This window comes from Episyrphus balteatus, chromosome 4, assembly GCF_945859705.1.
Source record: "Episyrphus balteatus chromosome 4, idEpiBalt1.1, whole genome shotgun sequence".
Lineage (NCBI taxonomy): Eukaryota > Metazoa > Arthropoda > Insecta > Diptera > Syrphidae > Episyrphus > Episyrphus balteatus.
In genome coordinates, this window is record NC_079137.1 from 69433386 (window position 1) to 69456182 (window position 22797).

The 22797-nt window shown below is 27.9% G+C and overlaps 1 protein-coding gene across 13 annotated transcripts in view; it reads right to left on the reverse strand.

Annotated features, from left to right (window-relative positions):
* The window catches only part of LOC129919053 (B-cell receptor CD22), a 160424-nt gene that overhangs the window by 25316 nt on the left and 112311 nt on the right, over positions 1-22797 (reverse strand). For 6 of the 13 annotated variants that reach the window (XR_008773040.1, XM_055999867.1, XM_055999868.1 and 3 more), the window contains exons 20-22: positions 13580-13720; positions 8477-8510; positions 56-1050 (exon numbers count right to left, since the gene is read on the reverse strand). Coding sequence is in view for 12 of the 13 variants with exons in the window: in XM_055999867.1 (XP_055855842.1) it covers positions 56-1050; positions 8477-8510; positions 13580-13720 (1170 nt within the window). In the remaining variant the exon portion in view is untranslated. Of the gene's footprint in view, positions 1-55; positions 1051-8476; positions 8511-13579; positions 13721-22797 lie in introns of those variants that run through there. The other 7 variants (XM_055999870.1, XM_055999871.1, XM_055999872.1 and 4 more) reach the window with 3 other exon arrangements.

The window sequence follows — 22797 nt, forward strand, 5'->3', positions numbered from 1 at the left end:
TTATACATATTTTATGTCAATATAAAAAATAAAAAATAAAATATAAAAGCATTACCACTGCCAGAACAACGGATTCCCTTCAAACGATGTTCCGTCGAAAAAGGATTCGAATCATCTTTTTGCCTCCAAAATGCCTTCGGTGCATTCAACATCGAACTCAAAAGTCCCACATGCGAACGCTGACTATCTCTCGTTCGGTCATCATCATTTTTTCGTCGTTTAAATAAATCACCTCCCAATGCCAACGTTACAAACCTATCGAAGAATCCTGATTCTCTAATAATCCTTGAAGTTTCTGTGTTACTATTATTTGTTATTTGAATTGGACTCTCTTCATCGTCACTCGGTGATGTTGTAGCCTGCTGATGGCAATTTGTCTCATTTGATTTTGGCAGCAGTTCATTAGCACTAGTTGCCGATATATTTGTCAAAAGATTCGACGAATTAATTGAGTTCTTCAGCAATCTGGGATTCCTTGGTGGAAGTGGTGGCGGGACAGGACGTCTGAGTGGAGTTGGAAGCTCATCTGTTAAAATAGTATTATTCGGATTAACTCGAACGGTTTTGGGTAATTTCGAAGATGGTCTTCCCAAGGATTGAGTTCCACCACGTAATATCGAATGATTGCTCCTTGCACCGAGTGACGTATTATTATTGTTATGAGATTGAAGTGTTGCTAATGAAGATGTTGGTGGTGACGAAGGACAATTATTCATGCTTAAAGTGCTTTTTGTGCGAATTATATTATTTATTGTGCTTGAAAGTGATGTGCAGGTATTATTATTATTTATATTTGTATTTGGTTTTGATTCAACAGTGGCTTTAGTTGTTCCACTTAAATGATATGATCTTGGTATCGTTGATGCACCACTCGTGTTGCTTGTATTTAGTACCAAACGATTGGCAGCTAGATTTTGTTTGGTATCGTTTTTAACGTGCACCATTACGCCCGGTCGCAATGGCCATCTTGGTGGACTTTTTGGTATTTCAAGTGGAGTCTGTGATGTAGTTGATGATGGCAGAGGTGATGTGGGTTGATAGGATAACACACTGGCATGGGAATTTTTTTGGTTTTTTTGTTTTATTTTTGAAAGCAGCGTAAGAAAATATGGATGCAAATTAAAATCAAGCGGGCGCACACACATAAAATTAAAAATTAAAAAAAAAAAAAATTAATAAAAATATATAAAAAAAAATTATTATTAGATAATAATAAAATAAAAAAATAATAAGAAAAATAAAATTTTGTGTTGTTAATAATTTTTGTCATGCAAACAAACAATTTGCTAAGTGCATTTTACTCTAAATTATTCAAATCTAACAAACTATTAAAATATTTTAAAATTGGCGATGCTTTTGTTGACATAATTAGGTTTCACTTTAATTTTAAGTAAGTAAGGGAAAACGAAGAACAATTGCGTTTTAAGGATTTGATTATTTTATATAAATTTGAAAGCCAAGCACATATTAACTAAAATGTGCTTCTTTACTAACATTTTTGTTTCCGCGACAGATTTTGCAAAAAAAAAAATGTCAATCTCCAATATTTTGAAAATTGCAAGATTTACATTGTATCAAGAAAATTAATTTTCTTCTGAAATTAAAATTTCAGAAATATTAGAAAAATTTGTACCTACTTTATAAAATTGTTAACCCATTTCCGGCGGCTACCAGTTCCAGTTGACTTAGAAACTTGAAATTTTACACACTTATTGTTTTTGATCTAATTAAAAGAAATGTGAAAAAAAAATTTTGGTAAAGCTTCTGGTTTTCCAGAAAAATCACGTCGCGTTTTCGGAACGCTTGCCGAAAATGGACCTTATCAAAATTATTTTTCAAAAAATTTCTTACATAGAATATAAATCAGTTTTATTTGAAAACTTTTATGAAGAAATGAACTAGATATAAATACACTGAGTATTAAAAAATTGTTGACAACAAAATGACAAATTGCGTTCAAAAATTTTACCTCAAATTTTTCAAGAGCTCGAATTTTAAAAGTCCTAAAAAAGCAAATTTTTCACAAACAAATTCAAAAACAGGTCGATTAGATAATTGAACTATCTTTCAAAACCTATCTTTAGTTTATTTTTAATTATAATAAGTTAGGTTCCAGAAGCCTTCAAACATGACGTTGCGAAAACGCAACGTTAGCCGGAATTTTTTTAAATTTGTTCAAAAAAAAAAGACAAATTTATACTCAACTCAATTGACACAGTAAAGCTTCTAAATATTAGGTAAGTAAAATGTTTCCTTAAAGCAAAGTCTCAGGACATATTTTTTAAAGGAATTTATAACTTTATTAACTACATTTTTAACCATAAAATATTTTTGGATAGGTTTTTTCTTAACCAAATACCCCACTATGATGTGTTTGAATATTAGACAGATACAAAATTTATATCGACCTTATTATTTGGACGGATATTTTTTATTCCAAATTTTGAAAGTACTGAAATAGCTTAGACATTAAAAAAAATACCAACTAGCTCTTAAGCCCTATGGCACATGTACAAACATATCTTTTGTCGTTCTGAGAATCAAGCAAAAAAAAAACATGTCTACACTTAGCCTTCACGTTCAGAGTAATCTGATTGTTAAAATCTGTTAGGTAGTTACCTACTTTAAAAAACTAAATAAAAAAATTAAATTCGATGTTAAAGATTTCAGCAAACAATAAAAGCCGTTTTGATTTTGTAATTTCAAAAACTATTGATCCAGAAATCAAAATTTAAAAAACCTCACACCTTTTTAGAGAAAAAAATAATTTTTTGAAAAATTAATTGTTTTAAAAAAAAATCTGAAGTATACGTTTATTTTTAATAAACTTTTTATGGATACAAATTCTTAAATATTTTTCAAAAAATAATAAGTACCCATGCGGACACTAAAAAACAAATTTTCAAAAAAATTGATTCGTTTAAGAAAAAAACACACAATAATTTCAAAGGAAATTAAATTTGTTTTAAATCCCAAATGTGTTTTTCGAAGGTTATTTTTATTTTTATTAACAAAAAGAGGCCTTTGTAACAAAATTTTGATTGAAATCGGTTGAATCGTTTACGAGTAAGACAAAAATGGATAAAACGGTTCTGTAACCTTAAATAACGCAATAAAAAAACGTTTTTTTTTTTTTTATTCAATAAGCAGGTTCATCGTTATTTACCGCTGTATAAATTCAAACCTTAATGAACTCAGTAAGAGCCATTTTGAAAATTTATTTTTCTCAAGGAAGTTTTGGTCCTAAAAATAATATTTCCATTTCTACTTTAGGGAATATAAAAAAAACTTAGATAACTATGAAATTTGAAACAAATTCCTTCTGTAGTTTAGGCTACAGCTAAATTAACAGACCGACATACAGACAGATGGAACTCCCCAGGCCCCTCCTCTCCACCCCCTCCTTGCATTCGCCCCTGCCTAGATCATAAAGGATTTTTTTTTTGTTGATATATTTTTTTATTAATGTCATACTGGGTAGGATTCTCATAAAAAAATATCAAAAGCAAGCAAAATAATGTTGGTTATATTTTATTTTTTATTTGGAGTCCTCAAGCGTTCCCGAAAAAAACCTTTTGACTATAAATTTTTTTTTTTTTTCTTTTATCTCAACGTCTAAAACAAAATATTTTTGGAAATTGTAGTGGCCTCAGTTGTTTAATGTAAAAAAAAGTAAAATAAAATTTTAATCTAATTTATTCACGAAGCAAGCGTTCCTAAAATAACGGATAATTTATGCGTAGCATAAATTATTGCATTGAAAAATAATTATTTATTACTAGTTCTAAGTGGATTGTAAAATTACAATCATATAGATATGAAAAAGGCATTAACAAATCGGCCATCAGACTGAAATCAACTTAAATTTACGTTCTTAAAATTTGAAAACGTTCCAGGAACACTTTTTGTTTTTTCAAACCAAAAAAAATATATTTTTAGAAGTTAATCAATAATTAAACCATGTAAATAAGGAGTAAACTGTTATTGAATGTTGTTTTCTTTAAAAAAAATTACTGGAACTCAAATTTTCTACATCCATGATTTTGACTAATATCAAAAAATGCAATTTAAAATTAAATAAAGAACATTTATTGAGAAAATTGCATTAAAAATGTTATTGCTAATAAAAATATTTTTTGAAATAAAAAAAAATCAATGAATTAAATTTCATAATGTTTGTCAAATTTCATACAATTTTGACTTTTTCGTCTCAAAATTTTAGTTCAAATGCATTAAAAAAAAGTATTTTTTATAACTCGAGTGGCTTTTTGTACCACTATTAAGAAAAAAAAATTTAATTTTAACCCTCTACTGCATACGAAGCCAAATATGGTTTGGTCTGTTTGTATGCACTTTTCTCTTCTCTGTCACAAAAAAATGGTAAAGATTAAATACAATCCTCTTCTTTGTGTTTCTGAGAACCCATAGAGATAGTTTTTTCGTGTGTCCGACACAAAATAAAGGTGTATTTTATGATCGCAGGTGAGTCGATCAGTCGTGTGCATTGAAAACGAAAGTGTAGAATATATTCATACTTTAAGTATTAATTATTGCGTTTGTTTGGAAAGTAAAGTGGAATTAAAAATTTATTTTTGATCGATTGTCTAATTGTGTATGCTATGAACCAATTTTTATTGTAAAAAAAAAAGAGTGTGTGTACACATGTACACGCGACTGAAGTTATACTTCTCATTCAGTATATATAAATGAATTTCATTTGATATTTTTAATTTCTACTATTAAATTAATTAATCCACACTTCGTTTTTTTACATTTTTATCAAGTGAACAATAAATTAATTCTTTCATCCTCCTTATATCCATGTAGTTTTCAATTTAATCTGTGAAATTTACTCATGTTGTGCGGTTCAGAACGTACGGTATATGCTTAACGAAAGTAAACAAATTGCGCATAAAATATGCTATATGGTAATTTTATGAGGATTGTGTGTGCTTCAGCACTAGTAGTAGCAATATGCAACTTGCAGGGTTGCTACAAAGCTCAAAAGTGAGCTGAGCTCAGCTCGCAGCTCAGCTCAAATTTTGAGCTAGCTCACTTTTGAGCTATGTACCATAGCTCAGCTCATTTGAGCTAAGCTGAAAGTGAGCTGAGCTGATGGTTGAACTGAGCTGTTGGGTGAGCTGAGTGAGAGGATACATTGATTTTTATTTGGAAAGTATAATGAAATATGAAGATATTTTAAACTTTTATAAAACACCATAGCTTAAGTTGTTTGTTTCTAGTTATTAATGGAATTATTTTAACACATAGATATTTTTATAAATAAGACAGATAATTTTTCGTGATCTTTTCTCTTGGTGTTTTTGATAGTAAATATATTTCTATTTTTTTAGTAAAATATTTCTTTTTTTATCATAAAAAAAAAAATTCCGGTACAATCCGGTTTTTCGACTTTTTTTAAAATTCCGAGAAAATCGGTTTTAAAAGTTGGGGTAAATTTTTTTTTTCGAAAAATCCCCGAATCTTTAAACGCTCCTTGAAGCTAAACCGCTTGAGAGTAATTTTTGGGAGTGATGCCAAATGATAGCTTGTGTCATGGGCCTACGCTTTGCACATTGTCAGATTTTTAAAAAATCGCCTTCCATGTTAAACCGCCACATCATGCCTATTTTTTCAGAATCGTGCCTATTTTTTTTTTTTACTTTTAAGTTCTCCCGGTTTGAGAACACGTGGACCTACAGGGATGAGAGTTGTACCCAAATGTAGGTTAGAGTCCCCGCTACCTTTTGGCATCAAAAATTTTTTTTTTCATTTTTTTCAAAATTCCGAGATATAGGCGTTGGAACGCTTTGATCTAGAGACAGGGGAGTGGTGCCATATGAAAGCTTATATTCTCAGCTACCCGATAGTGGTATAATCCGGTTTTTCGACTTTTTTTAAAATTCCGAGAAAATCGGTTTTGAAAGTTGGGGTAAATTTTTTTTTCGAAAAATCCCGAATCTCTAAACGCTCCTGGAAGCTAAACCGCTTGAGAGTAATTTTTGGGAGTGATGCCAAATGATAGCTTGTGTCATGGGCCTACGCTTTGCACATTGTCAGATTTTTAAAAAATCGCCTTCCATGTTAAACCGCCACATCATGCCTATTTTTTCAGAATCGTGCCTATTTTTTTTTTACTTTTAAGTTCTCCCGGTTTGAGAACGCGTGGACCTACAGGGATGAGAGATGTACCCAAATGTATTTTAGAGTCCCCGCTACCTTTTGGCATCAAACAAAAATTTTTCATTTTTTTCAAAATTCCGAGATATAGGCGTTGGAAGTTGGGGCGCTCACTTTCAGCTCAGCTCACTTTCAACTCAGCTCAAATGAGCTAAGCTATGGTACCTAGCTCAAATTTGAGCTGAGCTGTGAGCTGAGCTGAAATGTGAGCTTTTTGCAACCCTGGCAACTTGCCACATGGAAATAACCACATGGAACTTGCCACATGCAACTTGCCACATGTAACTTGCCACATGCAACTTGCCACATGCAACTTGCCACATGCAACTTGCCACATACGACTTGCCACATGCAACTTGCCACATGAAACATGTAACTTGCAACGTGTTGTGTGTTTTATGTTTGCCGTACTGCGGCGTACTGCATTTTTAAATACTAAAGTACTGCCTACTCTAAAGGTGAAACGACAGCCCTGCTACCCAGGGTGATCGCGTCATAATCCCTTTGACATTCTTGTCAAAAAGTAAATTTTCATACCCACCCTCCCATAAGAAGTATAACTTCAAAAAATTATTGGCCTGGTCTTGGGAGGGTAAAAAGTACGGAAGCCATATTTGGCTTCGTATGCATTAAGGGGTTGTAAATCTACACAATTTGTTAAATTTTTTGTTGGAAAATTTTGTTTCTTTACATTGTTATTTTGCTTGGAAGCTTTGTTTTACTTCAGAAATGGAGCGCCTTCGCTTTTAAAGACATTTTTCGCATGTTAACCCCATATCCAGTGGCGTAACCACAAACATTTTAGGGGGAGGGGGCTCACCTATAATATTTTTCAATCATTTTACTACTTTTTAGTTTTTGTAAGATCTGGGAGTGGAGCAAGACTTACTTCGAATGTGGAAAGAATGTGAACCAGAAAAAATATATATAACGGAAAAAACAAATTGATTTTCTCGGTTCCATGGCTTAAAATGAGCCAAATTTGAATTAATTCTTAACCTTTTGTAATGCAATGTATTAATTTTACTTTATTTTGTTTTTAAATGATAAATATTTATCTTTTGATATTTTTAATTGTATTCTTTACATAATCTGAATAAATAAAATTAGTAAAATTTCTTACCCCTTAATGCATACGAAGCCAAATTTGGCTTATAAACAAATTTTTTAAACAAATTAATTTAAACAAATTTTTTTAATGAAAACCGTTTGGAAACAACCCAAAGAACCCATGTAAAGCATTTTTAAATTTTTTCGTATGCTAATATTACTCCATGCAATAGAGGGTTAATTTTGAGGTTAACATAAACGGCTCATCGTTACTAAGAGTTCATAAACTTTATATATTTTTTTAAATTCAATAATGTCTAGACTTTTAGTGCAACAACTAAAATATTCATAGAAGGCATAGAATAAGAAATCTCAAATTTTTCATCATTCATTGTTCTAATTTTTGTCGATAAATAATTGTTTTTAATAAACAAGTTGAGAATATTAGGTATACCTAAACATTTATACATAAATTATTCAATAATCCTTAAATGCAACCATTTGTCTTATAGTCTACTCTTTAAAATTGCATGAATTTATTAGGCTTTTAAGAGCCCCTTTAAATATTCTTTACCCTTTTATATCAGTTAATCATTAATGAACTTCAATTATTTTCATTGTTTGGTTATTTTATTTACCTTTGATTTTTGTTCAATAAAAAAAAAAATATTACGCATACGCCATGGTGAACTATAAAGTATAAATTTCAAAATCTGATAAAAGATTTGTTATCGCTGATAAAATAATAAAACAAATTGACTTTTATTGGATAGGCTATGTTTAATTTTACAAAGCCTAGAGGTAATGCTGGGGGTATTTTTTTCGTTTCCTATTTTGTTGATATATTACTTTTTCAGTAACTACACAGCCATAATACAACTGTGTTTTGTTGCTTTTTTTTAGATATCATTTATTGATAGTAATTAATTAATACTGATTTTTTTTTTTTTAAATCAATCCAATTTTAAAATATTTTTATGCTATTAGAAATTATATTATTTTTAATTAAAAACATTATTTTTTAAATAGAAAACAAATAATTTAAAAATCAGTGCAAACACAAAGTCCAAAAAAAAACAATATTTTTTTATTTTTGACAAAAGCCTAACAAACAAAATTTATTTAAAAAAAAAATTTAATTTAATTTATGTACAAATATTATATTTTTCTTAAAACAAAATTTTATCAAATAAAATTACAAATAAAAAAAAAATTAATTCACAACCAATTAATGAGAAGTGCTTACCTTTGTGTTGCGCTGATGGACACTTCCGTATGATCTGTGTTTTTGGTATATTTTTTTTTTTTATATTTATTTCAAGTGTTTGAATATTTTATTTTAGCACGTACGTGAGTAGTTTTTTGTGCAAATTGTATGTGTAATTTTTTTTATATGTTGTTGTTGTATATATTTTAGCGATATTTTTTTTGTTATTTTTGTTCAATGCAACAGAAAGAGCAAAAAAGGATGATGCACGTAAAGTGATTATATGGTTGTTTTGCGTTTGTGTTGTGTGTATGAGTGTTGTAGTAGTGTTTTTTTTTTTTTTTAATTTTAAGTGTTTATTTATTAGTGAAAGTAATTTTTATGAGTTTGATGGTGTATATAATGTTTCGTTTGTAAATTAATTTTTTTTTTCATATTAATTCCATTTGATTTCAGTACAGTTGCCAAAAATGCATCAGAGTGTATGAATTTTTTGTATTTTTTTTTTTGTTTGTGTGTTAATTTCGTGATTGATTATTATGTTGTTGTTGGTTTGTTTTTTTTTTTTTTAATGGACGATATGTTTATTTTTTTGTGTGTATTTGTTGATTTAAAAGCGCATCAAACAAAATTCGTTAAAGCGATATAAAAAAACATTTATAAAAAAGAAAAACATAAAAGAGAAAAAAAAATGAAAAATAAATGTTTGCGTTAGTCAAAGGCATACATATAAATTTTTAATGTTAGAGTATAATCATTTATTTCTTTTGTATTTTTGTTTTTTTTTTTTTATTGTGATACGTATTTCAATTTTTTTTTTTTATTTTTTGTGTAAAAATTTAAATAAAACAGTGATATATGGAAATGTACGATTAATAGAAAAAGAGTTTCGATTGATTGGAGGGATAAGTTAGTGATTTAATCAACTGAATCAATTGATTTCGATAACTATGAAATGAAACTTTTGTGTATAATCTAAAAAAAATCAATACGGGTCTTAACAGCTGGAAACGAAAATCTCCCTAATAAAGACTGTTTTTTCAGAATTTAAATACAGTTTTAATATGACGATTTATGGATTACCTACGATAGAAATATATTTTATTATTGATCAAAAATAGTAGGTAATTTAATGTTTAACGAGAAAAAATTGAAGGAGATTTTGGGAGATTATTTTAAACTACTGTCCGACAGTCCCTTAAAAAAAACCTAACAGTTTTCGTATTTTGTTTTTTTAAGTTTATAATTGTGAATTCGTTATTAGCAATATAAGACCGTTTTTTTATTCCTGGCTTTCTCATAAGCAACTTAACCGATTTTAACAAAAAATTGCACACTTAATGTTAAAATTTAAAAAAAAATCTTAATATTTTGAAAAATAATTTTTTTGAAAACGGACTACTGAATTTTTTTGAATTTTTGTTTTAAACCTTTTCATGAACTAGAAAATTTTTTTTTGGAAAAACGACCAAAAAAAATTTTATTTTATTTTTTTCAGGTAATAATTATTTCTTATACAAAATTTGAATTGCATACTACACTTGGTTTGAATTCAAACAAGGATAAAATTTTTAAAACAAATTTTGAATAGTCTTTTGATTATAATCAAAATAAATAATTTTTTATTAAAAAAGGCGATATGTACCTAGGTTATGTATGTAGGTTAGGGTGGGTAAAAAAAATCGAAATTCTTTTTTTTTTTTTGATTTTATACTACCAAAAATCGTTTGCTAGACACCTCTAGAATATACTCACCAATGAGCTCTTTATATAAAGATTCTCCGCTTCTCAATTTTTAATTTTTACATCAATCTTCTACTAAAAAAAATTCTTATTTTTATGAATCGAATTTTTAGCAAATTAATTTACATATTCTTGTAGGAAATAAAACGCTCTACAAAAAAGGCTTATCTAACCGTTTAAAAGATATTTGAGGTCCAAAAACTGAGAAAATCTTTAAAAATTCGTTTTTTGTTCTTAATTTTGCAAAAAATTCAAAAATTATAATAATCAAATGGGCAAGACATATTTTCTTGTAGGAAACAGATTGCTCCACAAAAAAAAATCTTGAAACTTTTTTCATTAATGTAAGCATTTGATAGAAATACGATTTTAAAGTTGAAAAAAATTATAAAAACATTTTTTACTTTTTAAAATTTTCTAATTAACTGAAAAGTCATTATTATCAAATTTGCAAGATGTATTCTTGAAGGAGCTTAAACGTTGTAGAAAAAAGTTTTTGGCATTAAAATGATGTCTTTAACCTTTTAGAAGATATTCGTATCCAAACCCTTTCTACTGATTTTAATAGTTTTCTTATGATCATAAGACAAGTGGATAAACCTGACTTCGTGATTTACTTTTTTCGCATTCTTTTTCAACGAGTCCATATTTTTTGAGAATCCTAACTTTGCCAATTTAATAATAATCTAAAAGCTATCCTTCCACTTTTTCTATCTTCCGATTCAACTGAGCCGTCGCTTAAAAATCGTAAAATTTAATTTATCAATTCTAAATTGATTCTGATATATATAGCTCAGGGCAATTAGTCAAAATATGGGCATGAAATCGCATTTTTCGCGGGACAAAATTTTTTTCATGGAATGTGTTCGGGTGGTTGTCCTTATCATAAAAGTCAATTTGTTGGGAAAATTGGAGGTTGGGAACAGCCGCCATCTTGGAAAAGAGATTGGTAGCGTTTTTATTGAATAGCTCCATTGTTATTCATTTTAACAGAAAATGACAAAGGTAGGACTTATTAACAATAAAATTATCTAAACAATGATATACAAAACAATTCCGTGAGTTGATTAAATAAAATTTTATAGTTGGTCAAAGTGCGGGTTTGTTTCGCAAGGTTGGGACAAAATGACATTTTTTCATATATCTGACGAACTTTTGATTTGTTTGGATAATTCTTCAAGAATGAATTATATTACTTATAATTACCTATAAAATGAGCCCACAATCGTTATTGTAACCATCGTATTGTAGAAGTAATCTAACTCCGAAACTCTCCATGTACTAGTCAAAAGTGAGAAAAAAGCTAGTTTTTTGCTAGTAGGCCGAGAAAATTTTAGGAGTAGAGGTATAACCAAAATATAAGTACGCAGTTTTGCTGCCATACTCGTGTTAATGTCGATTTCAAAGGTCTGACAACTCTAATTTTGGGCTTTATACGGTTTTTGGGGGGTTAAATAACGTAAGTTTTCCAGTTAACGTGAATGGGCTAAATTTATACTATTTGAAATTATAAATATACAAGCTGATGCTCTATTATTTTTCCTAAATCTGGACACCTTAATCTCGGCTATGGGGTTAATAGAACTCACGATGTAAGGTTTTTTAACTAACCATATCAGGCTTTTCAATTCAAATAAACAAACAAAAATCGAAACAAAAAAGCCTCTAAAACATAATCGTATAAACGGCTTATATCTTGAGTTCTATTGGTCACATCCTCAAGATTGGGGTGTCTAGATTTAGGAAAAATAATAGGGAATCAGCTTGTATATTTATAATTTCAAATAGTATAAATTTAGCCCATTCACGTTAACTAGAAACCTTACGTTATTTAACCCCCCAAAAACCGTATAAAGCCCAAAATTAGAGTTGTCTGACCTTTGAAATCGACATTAACACGAGTATGGCAACAAAACTGCGTACTTATATTTTGGTTATACCTCTATTCCCAAAATTTTCTCGGCCTACTAGCAAAAAACTAGCTTTTTTCTCACTTTTGACTAGTACATGGAGAGTTTCGGAGTTAGAGTACTTCTACAATACGATGGTTACAATAACGATTGTGGGCTCATTTTATAGGTAATTATAAGTACTATAATTCATTCTTGAAGAATTATCCAAACAAATCAAAAGTTCGTCAGATATATGAAAAAATGTCATTTTGTCCCAACCTTGCGAAACAAACCCGCACTTTGACCAACTATAAAATTTTATTTAATCAACTCACGGAATTGTTTTGTATATCATTGTTTAGATAATTTTATTGTTAATAAGTCCTACCTTTGTCATTTTCTGTTAAAATGAATAACAATGGAGCTATTCAATAAAAACGCTACCAATCTCTTTTCCAAGATGGCGGCTGTTCCCAACCTCCAATTTTCCCAACAAATTGACTTTTATGATAAGGACAACCACCCGAACACATTCCATGAAAAAAATTTTGTCCCGCGAAAAATGCGATTTAAATTACTAATTTCCCTGGGCTACCACTGACAAAGAAAACTATTTTTTTTTTTCTCTTTAAAAAATTAATTATAAAGAATTTTTTTGTAAACCATAAAATCTAACCTTTAGTTATTTAACAACTCATTTAATATTTACTTATACTTAAAATGAAAAACTGATTTGAAATCCTAAACGAAGTTCAAAAGTTTCATTTCATAGTTACCGACTTAGGTCAGCTTTGTGTTTTTTTATGATATTCCTCATATTTATTTAAAAATTAATTATGACAAAAAAAATTAAAATATTATACTGGCATTAGCAATACAAAGTGAATAAAAACGAAAAAAAAAACTTTATGCATGAATTTTGTATATGTTTAGTAAATATGATGCTCATTCCAAAAAAGGACACACTCATAAAACCAAACAAAACTAAAAAAAAATCAAACAAAAACAAAATGTTTTTAATTTACTTTCTGTTTTTGAAATTCTCAAAATAAAACCAAAAAAAAAAAAAAAAAACTCAAGTTACTCATGCATTTGGTAACAAAATAATAGCATTCTCTTTTTATTTTAATTACTTATTTCTTTTGTTTGATTTTGTTTTGAATTTTATTGTTTTTATGTAATTTTTGCAGCAAATAACATAATGCAAACTCCATTTAGATAATAAAATTCTCGTTTTTTGCAATAAAAGATAAATTTTAAAGTGTTTTTTCTTTTATTTTTTTAATGAAAATTAAACCAAAATATAAATAAAAGATGAAATGATAAATATGAATTTTTCAAAATAAAAATTGGGATAACTTATAGAGAAAGATAGTTAAAAAAAAAATTCTAAAATAATAATAAAACAAAAAAGAATATATAAACAAACTAAAAGTGTATTTTTTTTTTGTTTTTTTTTTTTTTGCTATAGTTTTAAATATTGTTATGATTTTTAGTTTTGACTTACATTTATCCTGTCGTCGTCTTCGCCGGCAAATGCAAATGATAATACAGCAGATTATTATGACAGCCAAAAGGAGGGCTAGTACGGCTGCAACTAGGATGATAAGGGTAGTTTTGTCCCATCTTTGCCACCATGCAAGTTGTTCTGTGGAAAGTTTATTTTTTGTGTTAATTTAAATAATCTCATATTTACCATAGAAATCAAGTATTTTTATTGTTTTTAATCTGAACAGATAAACATAAAAAGGACTGACATTTTGTAGGTATTTTTTTTTTTTTTTTTTTTTTTTAGGTATGACTGTGATTGACTTTGACGAATTTTCGGGGTAACATTGAAAAATGATAAAACAGTAAATTACAGACAAATATTTCGATATCACTATAAGGACATTGTTCAAAAATTACATTTATGCAATTATTTTATGATTTAAAATATGGGTACAAAAGAAAATGGGTATCAAGGAAGTTTTATGTTTATCAAGGATGAGTTTTAATTATACATATCTTTGATGGTAGTCGTTTTTGAGCAAATTTTTTTATAATTTACAATATTTTAGTTTTCAAAAAAATAAGGTTGAAATTACGTTGCAGTATATTCAAATTTTTTTTGTTTTTCAAAAATTTGAACAAAAATTTGCGAGAGAAAAATATTTCAAATTTTCACACAACACATTTTGAATATTGATTGAAATATTATTGATTAAATTTTTAGACACCAAGTGCCGTTATACTTTTCATATAGACTTGAGCGCAGGAAACTCGAAAATCTTATCTAAAAAAATGTTTATGGATAGATTTTCGAGATATGATTTGTCAAAAGTATTTTTTGTCGTTTATTTTCTAGCATACTTAGTATTCGGGCTATATCTAGAGTAATAAAGAATCAATCTGAACAGAAAAACCGGTTGAATAAATAAGCAAGAAACACTGGAATAAGTTTTTGGGTCACTTCAGATGTTTAAGCGCAATGTATCAAAACATTTAAAAAAATCGATTTCAAAGGAAATTTTTTCCAAAAAAAAATTCTTAATGAAATAAAAAATCTATATCTTTTAAATCCCCATATATTTGCACTATCTGGCAAAGATAACAAAATAATTTTTGTCAAAATCTATCGATAAGTTATAAATTTGAAAATGATAATTTTTGTAACGATCAATATTTTCGACTCTTTTTGTTATTTTTTGTGTTTTTGTCTATAACCTGAAAAAGGAAGCCGAATTTTAAAATTTGTATCATGTAATTTTTTGTAGATAATTAAATTTCCTATCGAAAGGATACCATCCTTTAAAAAAATTTTTGAAATTAAAATATAGTAAAAAACTTCAGAAAAACTATTAAAAAAAGAGAAAAAAAAATAAATTTTTGATGTTTTTACTAAATAGTCTATTTTTATTCTTTGAGCATTTATAGATATTGAACATGTAACGGAGAAAAGAAAATACTTTCTCTTTCAACATAATGGTGACAAAAATTGAATACGGCTAAATTTGGATAAAATATGGACTTTCAAAATTTACTGTTTTTGGTCTTTTTGAGCCATTTTTCTTCTGTTCAGATTGATCGTTTATTACTTAAGATATAGCTCGAATACAAAGTATGCTAAGAAAAACTTTGAAAAAACATACCTCGAAAACGAATTCATAGTAATTTTTTTTAAAGTGATTTCCGAGTTCGTGAGGTCAAAGTACGTCAGAAAAAAGAAAATAGTGGGATTGAGTGTCTATTATAGCTGTAAACCAGTGTTATTGATTTTTTTCTTTGATTTGATTCTTTAATCTTAAAAAATTATATAAGACTGCCAAAGGAACAGGCTTATCATTGAAATAGTATGAAAATGAGTCACTGTGGCGTATGTGGAACATTTTATTTTGAGAAAATGTATCGTTCTACAAATTAACATATCGTAAATTGTTCTCCAAAACGTTTTTAAATAAAATAAATAGATATTGGAGTTCGTAAGATTGTAAAAAAGTTTATAGTCGTCAGCGAATTGGAAAATTTTCAAAAAAAAAAAAAAAAAATAGAAACTTCATTCAAAACATGAATAAAAATAAAAGCGGTCCAATATGGATTCCTTGTGGAACTCCAGATATAACATCAATTTGCTTAGATACACTTTTCTTATATGACAAACTTTGAACGTGCTTGTAAATAAGATTGAATCCACTTAGGAAAACCGCATTTTGCAAATTCTGATAAGGTGTTGACTACAGTCATCATCGGTAAAACAAGACAAACTTTTTAAAATATTTTCGCTTCTTAGAACTCTAGCAAGTCCTTTTCAATGCATTGACAATTCCTTATAAACTTTTCATAACTTCTAATCTTCAAATCCAATTGTCAAAAATTCCCAGCAACACTATAAAAATTAAAGCTACACAAATCATGCTTAAAACAGCGACGACAAAATATTTTCCATTTACAAGTAGGTAAATATTTCCCTATATAAAGAACCCTTAAAAACACTTATCTCTGTCACAACCACATGCGGTTGAAGGTTTTGTTTGAAAAATCTTGACACAAAACTAATGACCCCTGAATCATTTATATTTCCACTTTTATTTTTTTCTAAAAACCATATAAAAAAAGTCAACTCCTGTTTGTGATGCCTTTTCTATTCAAAACCAACACAAATTTTCAAACACCAAATGAAAACAACAACAAAAAATTTCTAATATTTTATAGTTTGTTTTTCTTTATTTTACTCTTGTACACACATAGAGAAACAGAGAGAGAGCTAGTCATCCAGCACCAAACAAGGACACATTTTTATATGCAAACAATATAGATAATCATCAAAAATTGGAAATGAAATCATGTTGTTGTAATGTCCTTGTGACATGTTTTTTTTTTTTTTTGAAAATAGAAGTGTCTCGTTTCTGTAAAGTGTAGGTACCTACACTATTTTTTGATGATCAGATATTCCACTCAAAATTGTGTTGTAGTAGAAAAAAAAAAAATAAAAGAGTAGCAAATTGATGAAAAAATGCAAAAATAATGCAACAAAGAATTTTGCTTAGTTAAAACACATAAAAAAGGCTAGAAAAAGGACCAAAATTTTGTCACTACTTTTTAGCAAAGGAAGCACAATCAGGAGCGAATTGGACTGTACATGGTTGATGAGTTTCATGGGCCCTAAATATTTTTAGTTAATTTTTTTTTCTAAAAATTCCAATTTTTTTAGCCCAAAATGTTCTTCGTCCTTACTATAGACATTTTTGGAAACAAATTCTATTAGAATTTTTAAGTGTGAGGCATTTCAAAAAATCCTTTTTTACAAATTAATCATCCTTATTACAAACTTTTGAGGAAAAATCCTGATTTTCAAAGACACCATATTCAATAGTGTATTTCTTTTACATACAAAAAAATTCAACCTAATAAAATTAGGGCCCTCTAATCTATGGGCCCTTTGTGTTTGATTGTTCTGCCCACATGTAAATCCGCCCCTGGTTAAAAATCACACAGTTTTATGCTTGCAACTCTATTATGTGTTTATATGCATGTTTTGTGAGTTAAACAAGAGAACAAAAATTCACAAAAAAATAAAAGTAACGAACGACAAAATGCATTTTTTCATCCTTTTCTTCTCATGACATCCATCAAAAAGTACATGATGACGACGTCAGAAAGAAAGAAAGAAAAGTACATAGTTATATCTACCCACATAAAACCAGTGAGCACTTTTCTCTTCATTTTCTCCATTATATTCCCAAAAGGAACAAAATTTATATATATTTTTTTTTGTGTGAGTGTGTCATTTTTAATGCATTCCTTCTCTAATAGTCCTTTTGTGTCATCCGGATATTCACTCAAAAAAAAAGAATAAAAAAAAACCTAACGAACGAATTCAGCAAAAAGGATATTTGCATAATAAATGCATTCCACGCTATTTCACTTGGATTTCCTGTCATGATAATGACGCGATGTGACGACAAAAAAGGACGACGACTATGACGATGACCCAACGGTAAGGGGCGCTGATGGTATGTAAATCCTCTACCATCAACATCGTCTGGTGCGCTGTCACTTACACTTAATTCTAATTACAAAAAAAGCAAAGGAATTACACGTGTACTTGAATTAAAGTCCTCTGAAAAAGGATATTAGGTACCTCAATTAATTTGTGCTGTATGCTTTTTTGCCTGCCTGACGACTAAGGACGACAATGCTTCTGCTATCACCGTGTATGAATAGCTTAAAAGTACACAGGTTGAAAAAAAAAAACAAAAAAAATCATCTCTAAAGGTGTGGCAGTGTTTTATAAAATGTAAAAAAGGATCTTCTGATAAATTAGGTATGAATCTCTCTCTACTCTCTATGCACACACTCAAGGGAGGAATCCTCTTGTAAAGTATAAAACAAAACAAGCAAATTCAATGTTAAACTTCTTGTTCCAAAGGGAAATAAATAAAAAGGCACAAAAACACAACACAGAAAAAAAAAATATATCCACCCAGGATTCAACCTCTTAATCCTGACATACAGCGAATGTCGTAGGTATTCCTTTTTAGAGCTCCTCGCTGGTAGATGGTATATATATTTTCTGTTCATGAAAGGTTAAGCGAAGTGAATCAAATCACTGAGATGTTAAAGTCATTTTGGAAGATTTTACCTTTGGGGGTGGTTTTGTACCACTTTTGTGCCACTGAAAGCCTTCTGGATTGTTTTTTTTTTTTTGTGTGTCTTTCTTTTTTGCATTTTTTTTGTCAGGTAGGGCTCTATGCAAAGTGAATTTCTTACATTTACTTTACATCTCAGCGATATTTTTTTTTTTGCAAACGTGAGGTGCAAATTGAAGGAGCAACAAAAATTCATCCCAAAGAAAAGTAAGCAAAAAAAAAATCCCCTTAAATTGGGGTAATATATTTTCTTATGGTGTTGACAAATGGATGCCTTGGAAGTTTTATTGATAAATTCAAGTTAAAAGATCATTTTTTTTTTCTAAAGAGGAAGTTTTATAGGCGTGTTATAGGAGAGTAAACGTCATTTCTCGTCAGGGAATACATCTCACGTATACATAAATAAAAGGTGTTTGTTAATTCTATGTTAAGGTTTAAGAGGATCCCTTTATAACCTTTGATGGTAAAAAAAGGGGTAAAATTGAATCATTTAGAATAAAGTGGAATCAAGTGAGCAATCTGGGTTGATCTTTGATGATTAATGTTTTGTGTCTTATAGAAAGAAAAAGAATGAAGAAGGAGTTTAGAGAGAAAGATAAAGTTTCCATTTCATTTCTTGGTATAGGATAATAAATGGTTGAGAAAACCTGCTTTAAACAAAATCCTAGCAAAGAATTTTGCATATATTTTTCTTGCATATAAATTCTTTTTTAATTTTGTATCCTTAAAAAAATCACAATCACATTCATTTTTTTTCTGAGTCCTTTTTCACATTAATCATATTAACGATTTAAATGTAGGAGATTTGATGGATTTTTTAATGAATTACAAGTGACCCCAATTTTTACAGATATTTACTTAATCTAAACATAAAGTGAGTCCTTTTTGGACAGGATAATTTTACTTAAAAAAAAATACATAGAACTTAAAAGACAAAACAAAAAGGATAAACATAATACAAACGAAAAAATTTATATTTACAATATAATTAATACATAAAATTGCAAATATGTGCGGTCTACTTACTTTTAGGTCTTACTGTTATGATAATTTTTTTTTTTATTTTTATGTTTCCAGCATGATAATTAATTTTGATTTGATTTTTTTTTTTTTTTTGGTTCGATATAGGAAAGAATGATATATAATTAAAAAAAAGGGTTAAATTTATGTAAAATGAAATGAATTAATAGCAATTAGTATTTTTTATTTATTTATTTTTAATAATTTGTTTATTTTTATTATATGGAAGCAAAAATATTGATTTTCACAAGCATAATTTTTATTTGAATGGTGAAATGGTATTAATCATTATTGAAATTAAAAAAAAAATCATAAATTACGGGGTTATTTTTAAACAACTATTTAATAATATGAAAATTTATGTAGGTAGACTAAAAAAAAAATAAAACAGTTAATTAATTTGTAACCTTAATTGAATTTTTGTGCAATTTTCAAGCGGTTTGGGAGATGAATAAGAATATTTATTTGAGAAATTACACGTTGAACGAAAAATAAATAAATTTGTTGTAAGGGCTTCCATAAGGATATTCCATTTTAAAGCTTTAACTTAATTTGTTAGAGTTATTAATTGAGACAAATTAAAGACAATCACTTTCTAAATGATCTGTTTAAAATATTGGTATCTACAAAATATGAGAAAAAAGTTTAACTCATTAGAGTGCTCACCATTATTTTTAGTCACTCCTATATTAACATTTTTTTGGGAATACTCAACAAAAAATTCGCTCAAAATTTGAGCCTCAAAATTAATATTTAGTACTCTTCCTCCGCATGTAAAGATTTCACATACAAAATACATGCAAGATTTTTTAAATTTGATGCACTTAATATGAAAAATCTGCCAAATTTTTTTTTTATAAATGGTGGCTTAAAAAATAGTGGACAGAATAAACGTTTAAATTGAATTTTCTTTGTCAGAATTGTGTGCAAGCTAGAAATTTAGCTAAATTCATTCTAGGTGTTTGATCCTGGATTTATCTATATAATATTCAATAACAATAAATTAAAGAATTGACAACAAAACACACTTTTAGGCTATTTCTTGGATTTTTTAAGCTAGCACAATTTTGACATCTCCCAAATTTATTTTAATAAAAAATTAATTATTTTTGGCGTTATATTGTTGGCAACTATGTTTTAAATTGAAGATTAAGGATTAAGAAAAAAAAAACTGCATAATTATTTTTTCGTTGAACCAAAATATAATTTTCTAATAAATTTCAATACTTTAAAATGAGTTTTTAACTTCGTAATTTGACATCATAGATTTTTACTTGCGATATACATAGGTACTATATATCAAGTTATGCATTCGTACAAAAAAAAAAGTTGAGATAGCATTTTTCCATGACATTACGATGGTAGACAATGCCAAAAAAGTGGGTCCCGGAAGTCCGTCTGTCTGTCTGTCTGTCTGTCTGTAAAGGAGCTACAGCCTAAACGGATGGACCGATTGATGTCAAACTTGGTATGTAGCGTTATTTGGCAACTCTCCAGAGGGGTTTTTGGAATTAATTTTGTTGGACCAAAAATAACGGTACTTGTCATATACCGATTTTAGTAAAATTGAAATATCTCGAAAACGGCTCCAACGATTTTGTTTAAAAAATTCAAATGTTAGTTTTAAGCTAAGGTCTATCTTTTATTGAAATTTTTTTTTTGAAAATCATTATTAACGGTACCTGCCATAGAACCGTTTTTTTTTCAAATCCGATTATCTTCGAAACTGATTATTTGATTTCAACGAAACTTTTTGTGAAGAAGCATTTATATAATTTAAATATAAACCAAAACTAAAATTTCCAAAAAAATAATTTTTGGATTTTTAAAAAAATTTTGAAAATTTTTTTTTGAAAAATCAAATTTTCGAAAACGGTACATTGAATTTTTTTTGAAATTTTGTTTTTAGATGTTGATTAGTGATTTTTACAAAATGGCATACCAATTTTATTTTAAAACTTTTTTTCCAAAAAATTATTTATAAAAAATTAGTTTTTTAAAAAACGGCTCTAACGATTTTGAAAATTTTTTTTCCAAAAATGCATGTTAATATATCAATCAAAACTGCATACTTGTTTTGGAGGGCAATTTAATTTCATTTATTTTTTTATTTTATTTTTTTTTTAAACGAATTTTTTTTTCCAAATTTCTATATAAAAAGTCTTGAACATTTAAGCAACTTTAACTCTAAGAGCAAGTTCGTGCGACCCAGTCGTGCATTTTATTTTTTTTGGATTCGAATTGAAAATATTGAACCAAATGTTTAAAGTCATTAATAAAGCTAATTCAATTGACGTAATTTACTTTGAAATAGGCCCTTGGAACAAGTTTGAAATTTTTGAAAATCCGAAAGAGGGGGTCAAAATTTTTTTGTTTTTGTTATAGCGCTATTTTTTTTTTTTTTTTTGATATTACAAAGTCTTGAATTTTAAGTTTTTCCTTAAGTGTACTAGGTATTTTATATTCTTGGTTCAAAAGGGGGTCTGAAGAGCATCATGCTTTCTAGAACAACTTATTTTAACTTATGTTTTATTCTTTTTGAAAATTAAAAAAAAAAAAAACTAGACTATTTAAACACTGATTTTTTCCAATATCTTAAAAATTAATTTTTTTTATTTCTAACTGTAAAATCTGCATTTTTGATTTTTTTTTTATAAAAGTCTGGTTTACTTATGAACATTTTTTTTTTTAATTAAATCTCAAGTTTTATTTTCTTAGCGATTTATTGGTTTGGCATACAAAATTCAAATTTTCTATTTGGAACAACTTTTCAGGAGTTTGAGTTTATACTCTTATTGTAAAACACTGTATCTCAATAATGGTCAAATATTCGAAATCAAGATTTTTGTATAAAGCAAAAATACGATCAGTTTTTTTTTTGGTTTTTTTTTTTAAAAAAAAAAGTTCAGAAAGCAATATCTTTAAAAACACTTTTTTAAAGTTCATCAAATTATAAAATCATAAAAAATCAAAAAAAAGTGAAGTTAGAATTTTTTTCGGCCCTAAACTTTTGAAATATAGAATATTTTTATGAACAATTTTTAAATTTGGAACAACTCTCAAAAATTCAATTTTTGAAAGAAGGAAAACTATGCTGATGACAGCGCACATTTTTGAAAAATTAAAAAAAAAAAAAATATTGAAAGGAGTGGGTCAAAAGTCGGGCTTCATAATTCTGGCTTTCAAAATTCTGCTTTTTTAACGAAATTTCTGGTTTTTTTTATTCTGAACTTTTTTATATCTATTGATATAAATTATGTACATATTTAAAAGAAATTTATTTTACAATGTAGTATTCCATGGCATTTGACAATAGACTTGCATTAAATTCCGACCAAAAACAAGTCTAGCTAATATTTGTTTAATACGTTAACGTTAACTTTCATCATTGAAATCATTGCAAAATTTAAAATATTTAACCTTGAAAATAATTGAATCAATATTCAATTTTATTTCAATAATTTAGATACTAAAAGACTATCGTTCGTATTTTTCTTATAAAAATTATTGGTTAAATCCTTTGAAAAATCTCCTTGTAGCCGTGTTAACCACTTTCAAATATTATTTCAAAAGGCAC